This window comes from Mastigoproctus giganteus, chromosome 4, assembly GCF_048544385.1.
Source record: "Mastigoproctus giganteus isolate SK-2022 chromosome 4, ASM4854438v1, whole genome shotgun sequence".
NCBI lineage: Eukaryota > Metazoa > Arthropoda > Arachnida > Uropygi > Thelyphonidae > Mastigoproctus > Mastigoproctus giganteus.
Window position 1 is genome coordinate 204,359,605 of NC_143578.1, and position 11,921 is coordinate 204,371,525.

The 11,921-nt window shown below is 36.6% G+C and overlaps 1 protein-coding gene across 3 annotated transcripts in view; it reads left to right on the forward strand.

Annotated features, from left to right (window-relative positions):
• The window catches only part of ida (anaphase promoting complex subunit 5 ida), a 435,748-nt gene extending 424,138 nt beyond the window's left edge, over positions 1-11,610 (forward strand). For all 3 annotated transcript variants that reach the window (XM_090371999.1, XM_090372001.1, XM_090372000.1), the window contains one exon: positions 11,312-11,610. In XM_090371999.1, coding sequence (XP_090228125.1) covers positions 11,312-11,428 — 117 coding nt within the window. In that variant the 3' untranslated portion in view covers positions 11,429-11,610. The remainder of the gene's footprint in view (positions 1-11,311) is intronic.
• Positions 11,611-11,921: the final 311 nt, after the last annotated feature.

Here is an 11,921-nt window from a genome sequence, read left to right on the forward strand (position 1 = left end):
ATATATCCAGTTTCAATAAGGAATTACAAAGAACAAATGAGATCGTTTTCAAATAAGTACTTTACGAAAAAAATTAAAAATGGTCAATTACTGGAAAGATCTTGCTTGTTCTATTCTACCAGTATGAGAAGTGTTTTTTTTTGTCTAGTCTGCAAACTTTTCTCTAAAATCCCTTCTCAATACACAACCGGATTCTCTGACTGGAAACATATAGGACCTTGTTTAGAAAGTCATGAAAATTCTAATGAACATAAGAAATCATTGTTAGTATGGTTAACACGTAAAGCCTGTTATTGACAAGCAGTTGCAGGAGCAACTAAGAAAAGATACGGAATATTACTATAATGTCCTAAAACGTGTTACTGCAGTGGTGAAATATTTAAGTGTAAGGGGCTTAGCATTCAGAGGTCACGAGGAAATATTTGACTCTCCGCACAATGGTAATTTTATGGGGCCTCTGGATTTACTAGCAGAGTTCGATCCATTCATGCTCGAACATATCCAACAACGAGAACGGCAACCAAAGCCTTTCACTTCGTACATATCAAAAACAGTTAATGAACAAATAATAGAGATTATGGGAAAACAAGTAATAAAAAGAATTATAACTGAAATAAATAGTGACGATGCAACAAAGTACTACTCAATTGTGATGGATTCGACACCAGATTTGTCCCACAATGACCAACTGGCTATCATATTACGATATTGTTTTGAGGGAAAAGTGTATGAAAGATGTGTATCTTACATACACTTTTCATACACTTTCATAGTAGTCACAGTGGCTTATCTTTATTCAATTCCCTAAAAGAATTTCTAGAAAAAAATGGACTGCCACTGGATAATTGTAGAGGACAGTCTTTTGACAACGCTGCAAATATGTCTGGCCGATACAATGGCTTGCAAGCACATCTCAAACAAAAAAATAAATGCACTGATTATGTGCCTTATGCTGCGCATTCCCTAAATCTAGTTGGTGGGGAAGCAGTTAAAGTTGCAGCTCAAATTGTGAACTTTTTTGGAGTAGTGCAACAAATATATGTTTTCTTTTCTGCAACTACCCGTAGGTGGGAGCTTCTAAATCGTGAAACAAAACTAAATTTTTCGATAAAAAGTTTAAGAAAGACTAGATGGTCTTGTCATTATGATGTTGTTAGAGCTTTAAAAAATAGTTATGGTGATATCATGAACATATTAAAAACGTTTAGTGACAATATGGATGAGAAACTTGATTTTCGAAGACAGGCACAGAATTTATATAATAATTTGGCAAAACTTGAAACTACGATTTTCACTGTTTTTTTGGAATAAATTTTAGTGAGATTCAATTTAGTTAACCAAAAAGTGCAGACCCCAGGCTTAGACATATGTGAAGGTGAGAAATTAATTATGTCATTAGAAGAGTTCTTGAGCAACATACGAGAACAATCAGATCAGAAACTAAACGAATACGAGGAGACAGCCAAAAAATTAAGTACTAGTGTGGAAAAGAACACAGTGATTTAAAAAAGAGACGTAGTAGTAGTAGTAGTAGTGGCACATGATGCAAGAAAGCAAGTGTAGGAGCTTATGCAGCATCAGCCAAAAAAAAAAAAAAAAAAATCACACCATTCCCTCCAAATGCCTGTCCAGTTCCTCCTTAAATTTATTTAATCTATCAACTTCCACAACGACAGATGGAAGTTTGTTCCAGCAATTAACCACCCGCTGGCTAAAGACTTTCCCTTAACAAACCCATGCTGTGTTTGAATTATTGCTGCAGTCTTGTCTAGATGATCCTGCAATGCATCTTTAACCAGTGACTCCATTATTTTACCCGGAACAGAAGTTAAACTAACTGGTCTGTAATTACTCGTGTCACCGTTCGATCCACCTTTGTGAATTGGGGACACATTTGCACATCTCCAGTCCGTGGGAACCTCCCCTGGATGCTGTCATAACATCCAAGAACCTGTCCAAGGATGCTCTCATAATTATGGCTAAGGGTTTGCTTAGTTGCTTTGCCGCCTCCTTTAAAATAACTGGATAGATCCCATCCACCCCAGGTGCTTTTCTTATGTTTAACTTCAACAATTTCTCCTCCACTTTGCTCTCAGTTATTACAAAATCATTAAGCACACTGCTACAATTTGATAACCTTCTTCCATTTTCAAACTGTAATAATTCCTCACGTGTGAATGTAGATGCAAAATACTCATTCAGTTTGTTTGCTATCTGAGCAGGATCATCAACAGTCGAACCATCGATGTCAAGTGGACCAATCATATTCATCCCCTTCCTTTTAGAGTTTATATAAGTAAAGAAATCCTTATGTAGTAGTGGCATGTGATGCAAGAAAGCAAGTGTATGAGCTTATGCAGCATCAGCCAAAAAAAAAAATCACACCATTCCCTCCAAATGCCTGTCCAGTTCCTCCTTAAATTTATTCAACCTATCAACTTCCACAACGACAGATGGAAGTTTGTTCCAGCAATTACCCACCCGCTGGCTAAAGGCAAATTTCCGCACATCTATTCTACATCTGTCCTTTCTAAATTTCAATTTATGCCCCCTTAGGTTTGTAATCTGAACAAGTGGAAGGATCCCATCAGAATTCAGCGTGCTCAACCCATTCAAGGCCTTATACACCTCAATCAGATCACCGTGCAGGTGCCTAGTCTCCAGCTGCTGCAATTTGCAGAACTTACGTCTCTCTTGGAAGAGGATCCCTTCATTCCCCTAACCAATCTTGTTCCCTTTCTCTGTACACGCTCAAGTAAATCTACATCCTTCCTAAAATGAAGCCTCCAGACCTGTACGCAGTACTCAAGGTGTGGCCTGACCATTGCCTTATACAGAGGGACAATCACCTCCTTTTCCCTGCTAGCAAAATTCCTATATATCATTGACAAAACCCCATGACCTGTCCTGGCAGCCTGTCTGCATTGCTCAGAAAACTTCATATCTGACTGCACAATTACTCCCAGGTCTTTTTCATTTTCTACCACCTTAAGTGTAGTACCACACAGTTGGTACGTTTCTCTTGGGTTACTTCTACCCATATGCAGTACTTTGCATTTGTCAAGGTTAAACTTCAGTTGCCACTTCTTAGCCCATCTGCCCAAATTATCTAGATCCTGTTGCAGTAGCACACTGCCATTACTGTCATTAACAACCCTGCCAACCTTTGTATCATCTACAAACTTCGACATTAAGCCTGATGTACCTTCATCAATATCGTTGATAAATACAAAAGTATACAAAACAACAGTGGACCCAACACTGAACCCTGTGGGACTCCACGAAGAGCAGCACCCATTGATTACCACCCTCTGTCTTCTTCCACTTAACCATCCTTTTATCCATTGTAGCAACTTACCCTTAATACCATTCTGCTCCAATTTGTACAATAGTCTTTCATGCGCAACAGTGTCAAAAGCTTTCCTGAAATCCAAATATATGATATCAAAATTATTTTTTGCATCCAGTTCCTTTGTAACCACATCATAATATCCTATCAAATTTGTCAGACAAGACTTTCCCACAACAAACCCATGCTGTGTCTGAATTATTCCTGCAGTCTTGTCTAGATGATCCTGCAATGCATCTTTAACCAGTGACTCCATTATTTTACCCGGAACAGAAGTTAAACTAACTGGTCTGTAATTACTCGTGTCACCCTTCGATCCCCCTTTGTGAATTGGGGATACATTTGCACATCTCTAGTCCAATTCAACCCCCCCCCCCCGAGTCCAAGGATGCTCTCATAATTATGGCTAAGGGTTTGTTTAGTTACTTTGCCGCCTCCTTTAATATAACTGGATATCTCATCCACCCCAGGTGCTTTTCTTATGTTTAACTTCAAAATTTCTCCTCCACTTTGCTCTCAGTTATTACACAATCATTAAGTATCTTGCTACAATTTGATAACCTTCTGCCATTTTCAAACCTTAATAAATCCTCACGTGTGAATGTAGATACAAAATACTCATTCAGTTTGTTTGCTATCTGAGCAGGATCATCAACAGTCGAACCATCGATGTCAAGTGAACCAATCAGATTCATCCCCTTCCTTTTAGAGTTTATATAAGTAAAGAAATCCTTGTTTTTCTTAGCATCTTTTGCCAAGGATTTCTCATAATCTTCCTTCGCCTGCCTAACCTCCTTTGTGACCTGATTACAGACTAGCTTATATCTACCATAGGCTTCTGAGTCGCTTGATAATTTATATGCATCCCATGTATTTTTATTCCCTGTTACGGAGTCTCATTAGTTCATTTGATAACCATTTAGGTCTTGAACAATATTTCTTAATAGGTATGAAACCTTGAACAATATTTCTTAATAGGTATGAAACTTTTAGTGGCATCCACGGTTAATTCCTTGAATGCTTCCCACTTAGAATTTACTGTTGGTAACGTCATCAGTTGATCCCACTGTACAGAATTTAAAAACTTTCTGAGACCACTGTACCTTTACAACTTTACGGAAGCAAAAACCCTTTCCTTTACCCCTGATGGTAATTAAATCTTTAAGTAAATCCCACATCAGTACACTGTGGTTCCTTTATCTGCAAATTCTTAATACACGAATGATCACTGCTGATAACCAGATCAAGAGTATTACTCTCTCTGGTTGCCTCTCGAACATGCTGCTGCAGAAAACAATCATCCAATAAATCCCCAAAAGTCTGACTAGTGTGTGAGTGACCAACCCACAAGTTCCAGTCAATATCTGGGAAGTTAAAATCCCCTATTATAAGACATTCTGATTTACTAGCCCACTCTATTTCTCTGTACAATTGTTCATTGTACTCATTCGAGTCATTAGGCCTATAACACACTTCTACTCTTATTTTTGCTTTCACAGTGCTTATGTCACACCAAACTAACTCAACAGTGCACTGTTCATCTATATCAACTGGGTGCACTTCTTTTGATTTTATGTTTTTCTTAATTAACAGCATAACACATCCTCTCTTTCTATCTTGTCTATCCTTTCTGTACACATTGTACTCCCCAAATTCCAGTTCTGCATTCTTTATATCTGTGTGACACCACATCTGTGCTATCCCAACAATATCCGCCTTTGATGTCTTGACCAACACTTCAAATTCATCAAATTTATTTTCTATGCTTCTTGATTAGACCGGGGTTCGAGCCCGTCACCACCAAATACGGAGGATGTGGAAAGGTCAGGGAATGACCACCGCATATTCCCGGAGCAATATGGCCTTAGTTGCTAATGCTCCTAAAAAAAAAAAAAACCAAACCAAACCAAACCAAACCATCAAATTTATTTACTATACTTCTAGCATTGGTATACATGCAAGCATACATGCTCCTATTCTTAGTTACCCTAACATCCCATATACCCACCTATTTCAGGATGACTGCCATCCGTTCCTGAAACCCCCAACACCCCTCGCTCCATGTCGCTACTTATTCTAATAGAAGTTGTGCAAGAATCACCTTCACCTCTGCCTACGGCTACTGTTAATCTATTAGTCCTTGTATCCCCCCCAAGCTATCAGTTTTCCGACCCACCTAACACTGCCTCAATAGCATCAGCAAATATTCTTGCACCCTTTCTATTTAAGTGTATCTCATCCCTGTAGAAGCAGTCTCTCCTGTTAACAAGTACAGACCAGGCTGAAAAAAATTCTACCCCTTGAGCCTTGCATAATCTTTTCAGGGCCGAATTGATCGACAAGGCTCTCATCATATACTCCCTCCTATCGTGTCTGGCCAGAATTGCAGACACTTTCAACACTTTCAATTCAACTCTAATTCTCGGCTTTTGTTGAACAAAAGCCTAATTAGGTTTTTAGAATTTGAAGTAATACAAAATGTATTACTTCAGAATTTTCGGATAAATCTACAGAGAAAGTTTCGCTAATTGGAGCAGAAAAATTTAAACCGGATACGCTAAACGTTGCATTAGATAAGTTGATTATGGATTTATACAGAAGAGGCCATGTCTATGGGGAATTTAGCAAAAGATTCAATTTTTAATGGATTTGCAAGACATTAATATCGAAAATATTGACTTGGAAAGTTCACGTAATGTTGTTGATTATTATCCGGATGACATAGACGATTATTAATTAAATGAGTGCATTCAGTTAAAATCCTACCTTCAGATTAAGCCAGACTCATACGACTCATGAGGTAATATATTAAAACTAATTTATGAAAAGAAACTTGTTGATGTTTTTCCAAATTTCTATACAATCTTAAAAATTTTTTTTGGCGTTGCAAATCACCAGCTGTGAGGCGGAGCAATCCTTCTCCAGGATGTCCTATATAGAAAATAAATATAGGACAACAATGATGAATGAAAGATTAAATTATTAGCAATTCTTTCCATAAACTGTGATTTAACCAAAGAATTACAATGTGATGATCAAATAAAAGAATTTGCAGAGCAAAAATTCCGAAGAGTTACTCTTTAAATGTCTTTAATGTATTAAAAATACTTACATTATATAACTCCTAGAATGTTTTATTTATTTTATTTTCAAGAATAAGTATTATTTTTGTTTTTTTCTCCTTGTCTTCATTCTTGACCTGAGAATTTTTTGTTTCGTTTTTTTGTTTGTTACTAAAAGTAATATCTAATACATTTTATTTTTTATTTATGTTTGATGTTTGTTATGTATACAAAACTTTTTTCATTATAACTGTATATAAAAGTTTGTATATCCAAGTGCATCAAATAAAATAAAAAAGTTCTTCAATGTCTGTTGCCTATGATTTTTCTTATTTAAAAACGGGTAAAAAAAAAAACAGTTTTTCGACAAAATGGCAAATGAGTTGCCACAACTAACCCAAACTTGGGTTAATTTGGGTTAATTGGGTAGGCCCCCAAACAGTGTTAGTCCAGGGCTCCCAATGTTAACAGTCCGCCCCTGGATTGGACACTTTGGTCCTTCCTTGCAACCTGTCTATAATGCTTGGAGAACTTCATGTCTGACCATATCATAACTCCCAACTCCCTTTACTCCACTACTAGCTTTAGTTAAATTCCACCAAGTGTATAAGTTATTTTGGGGGTTACTGTTCCACAGGTGTAATACTTTACACTTTGCTGGATTAAAGCATAGCTGCCATTTCTGACCTTCCGTGAAGTCTATCTAGGTCATTCTGAAGAAGCTCTTCTTGGCGGCGATCATTAACTACTCTACCAATCTTTACATCATCTACAAATTTAGACATCACACCCTCTATCCCTTCATCGATGTCATTTATGAAAATCAAAAACAACAGTGGTCTCCTAATACTGATCCTTGGGGAACCCCACTTCTTGCATCAACCCAATCTGAGAAATAACCATTTATCTCAACTCTCTGCCTTCTGCCCTGAACCCATCCAGCTAAGCATATTCCCTGTGATTCCAACCTGTTCCAGCTTATAAAATAACTGCTCATATGGGTGAGTCAAATGCTTTGCTGAAATCCAAATAAACTACGTTGAAATTATTCCCTAAGTCCTGCTCTTGAGTGGTCCTGTCAAAAAAGCTAACCAGATTAGTTAAACATGATTTTCTCTCTACAAAACTGTGCTGAGTATTCTTCAGAATTCCATTTCTATCTAAATGATCCTGAATTCCATCCCTGATCATTGCCTCTGTGATTTTCCCTGCTACTGAAGTTAGACTGACTCCCGGTAATTTCCCATTTCACTCTTAGAACCACCCTTACGTATTGGAGATACATTGACACTTTTTCAATCCAACGGAATTACTCCCGCATCCAGTGATGCTCTCATAATTAGCCTCAGTGGTTCAATGCACTCACTTGCCGCCTCCTTTAAGATTATAGGGTATATGACATCAACTCCAGGAGCCTTACTGGCCTGTAGGCCCAAAAGTTTTTTCATTAAATAAATATGTGAAATTTCAATATCATTAATTACATTTTTTTCAACTTCTCTACCATAATTTTTCATTGACACAAAGGGTTTTTCTTCTGTAAATAATGCAAAGTAACTATTGAGTTCATCTCCAACTTCAGCTGGGGTATCCAATACTATCCCACATCCATTACCTAAGTGTCCAATCTGGTTTGTCCTCTTCTTTGCATTTATATATGTGAAGAATACCCCACCTGTTTGCTCTCTTTGCCAGTTATTTCTCATAATCTGCATTTGCCAGCCTAACTTTTCTGTGGCACTATTACAGATCAGTTTGTAGCTGTTATAGGCTTCAGTATTTTTTATTGCTCTGTAACTTTTCCATGCTGTCTTTTTCTGCGCAAGTCATCTGGCACCTTCATTATGCATCAAACTTGGAATCCTCCTCGTGGTGTATTTTTTAATGGTATATAAGCATTCAAGGCTTCTGTGATTAAAGTTTTAAAGTTATACCATAATTCGATTGTATTCGCTCTCTGTGAGATATTTACCCAGTTAATAGAGGCCATGTAGCACCTTAAGCTGTTGTAATTTCCTTTCCAGAAATTTTAACCCATTCCTTTGCTTTTAAGTACTGCTACCTCTCTTTTCATAGTCCACTGTAGAACTCTGTGATCACTTCCTGCTACTGGTTCCTGTACTGTCAGCCTTGTTATATCATCTGGTTCATGGGTGATGATGATGAGGTCTAGAGTATTCTTTTCCGTAGTACTCTCCCTGAAATTGTGTCCCTGATGTGGAGTTTCCCCATTTGCTCCAATCAATTAGAGGCAAGTTAAAATCATCCATAATAAGACATTGATGCTTACTCACCCATTCAGTTTGCATGTCGAGGCTCTCATCATAATCTTCAAAATCATCTGGCCTGTAGATTACTCCCACTCTCATTATGCTTTTACTTCCAACTATCTCACACCATACAGATTCTATACTAGCATGGTGTTGTTGTTGTTGTTATTTGGTTTTTAGGAACATTAGCAACTAAGGCCATATTGTTCCAGCTTATGCGGTGGTCATTTCCTGACATTTCCGCATCCTCCGTATTTGGTGGTCACGGGCTCGAACCCCGGTCTAATCAAGAAGCGTGTGCTACGCACTGCTGGCTATACTAGCATGTGAAACGTCTGAATCCAGGAAAGCTTTCACTGTGCTCAGGCTGCTTTTGATAAGAAGCATGACTCCATCACCCTTTCTATCTTCCCTATCCTTCCTAAACACATTATACACATGTACATACCATACTGAAACTCATCATCCCCTTATCTCTAGGTGGCACCACGTTTCCATAAGCCCTATTATATCAGCATTACTTGTCCTAACCAGCTGTTCGAATTTTATTTACAACACTTCTGACATTACTGTATAAACAATTAAGACGGTGTTCTTGTATAGTTAACTACCCTGGCATTAGCTACCCGCTCATTGGAAACGTTTCTGCCCTCAGAACATCTTGCTAACATGTTCTGTTGCAGTAAGAAACAAGAACTCTTGAGGTATGTGCATGTGTTACTTTGACCAATATTATCAGATAAACGCTTACCTATATTAGCTGTGTCCCCCAAAACTAGCATTTTTCTTGAACCTTTAAGGTATTCTCAATAATACTGGGAAAAACTCTTGCACCACCTTTGTTTAAATGTATCCTGTCTCTACAAAACAGATTCCTTCTACCTACAAGTGTGAGCCAAGCTGATAGAAATTTCCCCCCAAAAGCCTCGCGGAGTCCTTCAAGTCTTGATTTAATCCACAAGGCTTTCAGCATATAATCCCTCCTATCATGCCTGGGCAGAATTGCAGCCACACAGATATTGTGACCTAACTTGTGGCATTTCTTCAGCATGGTCCTATATTTGTCTAATAAATCACCAGATCGTGTATGCTTAATGTCGTTAGTCCCCACATGAATAATAATATTCTCTTTACCCCCACCCCTTGAAATCTGACATTCTGTTGGTGACATCATTAATAGTTGCTCCCGGCATCCTGGTTCTAGTCCACCTATTCTTATTACAAAAAATATTTCTTGTTTCCCTGATGATGGAGTCTCCTAATAGAACTAAGTCCTTTTGAACTAGAGTAGTTTGCACTTGCTTATTCTGTTCTGGGGCCCGAGTCGGGAGTGCATCACTTGATAGGTTACTAGAGTCTTGAGTCCCTAATAAGCTCCCATTTACATTATTCTTGAGGGTGAGTTTTTTTAGTGACTCAAATCATTCTAGCAGTGCACCAAATTTTAACTTAAGATCAGTATACTCCTTACAATGGTGACAAAGAAAAAAATCTCTAGGTGAGCTGCGATTATCTAGGTCGACCTGGGAATACATGCCACAGGTTCTGCAAAGGATAATAAAATCATGACTTACCCGGAAATCGTCGTCAGCTATTTCTGCAAGTCATGGTACCTTCTGACGAAGTGTTCAAGGCGGATCTTGTAACAACCATTGTAAAATTTACTAAATATTAATAAAGGAAACTTTCAAAAAATTATATTTAAAATATTAAAAAAGTCAAACTATTATGGGGAAAAAAAGACTTAAAATAAACTTTACAATATACTAAATAACCTCTAAAATCCTGCTCTAATCCCCCTTCCAACTTGTTTGAGGGCAACTTGTTTGGCTAGCTTCTAATTTGAGGGCAACTTGTTGCCATCAAATTAGAAGCTAGCCATATTTTCATTGAACTTGTGTTGAAGTTCAATGCAAAACACACACACCTGTAAAAACAGTATGTTTACAGGAAAGTAAAATTCAGAGTATTGTTATAAAACATATGGTTTTAATCATGTCTATAAATGAGACATTTTCTTCGCTGCTGTTGTTCTGACTCACTATACATATGAACAAGAACCCAGTAAAATGTTACAAACCCAGGTTTGTAACATTATGCTTTTTTTATTAAAATTATTTATGATGGTGTTTAAAGTGTTTAAGTAGTTCATTTCTTAAGGTATACTTAGTTTTTCTCATATATGCAATCATTCAAGGTATATCCAGTGCCCTTATTAAAAAATAAAATTTGATTTAATTTTAGTTTAATTTTAAATTTTTGCAGGTTTTTTTTTTTTTTTTTTACCATATGATAAGCTGATTTGTTTTCTAAAATTACCTAAAACAGAATTATTAATTAAAATTATATCTGGTGTATGTAAAATAACCAACATAGTTTGTATGATTCACAATTCAAAATAAAATATTGAAATTTATGAAGTATGTGCTTAGTGATATCATTGTTCCTTATAAAATCAACATTTACAATTTTTTATTAATTACATTGGATAAATGAATAGTTTAATGTGCATTTTAATGCCCCCTTTAATTTGTGTTTATTGTATTGCAAGAATTTAAAACTTTATTTCATGATGAATTATTATTATAATTATATTGCTGTGTTATACTCGTGTATTCCTCTACTTACAGGCACATTTATATCATGTACTTGGGTTAGTTAAAGAACGTAACTCCTCTTCCCGTCAGTTTCGCTTATTGGACCAGCAACTTGGTAGTCACAGTTGGAGCAGTTTGTTATTACCATAAAATTCAATAAGAATAATATATACTGTTGTGAAGGCATTATCAGATATGCACTTGATAGATCAAATTGTATTTGTTGTGTACATCAAAAGTTCCAAGTCACACTGTTGACTACCAGTCTTAAAATGCATTACAGCACGATACCTTGAATAATATGTGCACAACAGTCAGCCAAAGCATGAGGATAAGGGATAAAAAAAAACTGTAAGCGTTAGGTTTTACACTACAACTTATATTGTTATATTACATACTTTTTAATAAATATAAAATTGTAGTGCCTGGCAGTCATTTTTGATAACTAGTGTTTAGCAATTAGCTATAATTTTGTATAACTTTTTATGAAATTATTCAACAATTACAAGATAAAATTAAACAAATTTCTTTTGAAAATTATATTTGAATAGAGTTTTCAAAGTACTGTATTTTCCAGATGATAACACATCCATGTTTTAGAAGGCAAATTTGGAAAAAAATGTTTTATTGCATATACAAGTTC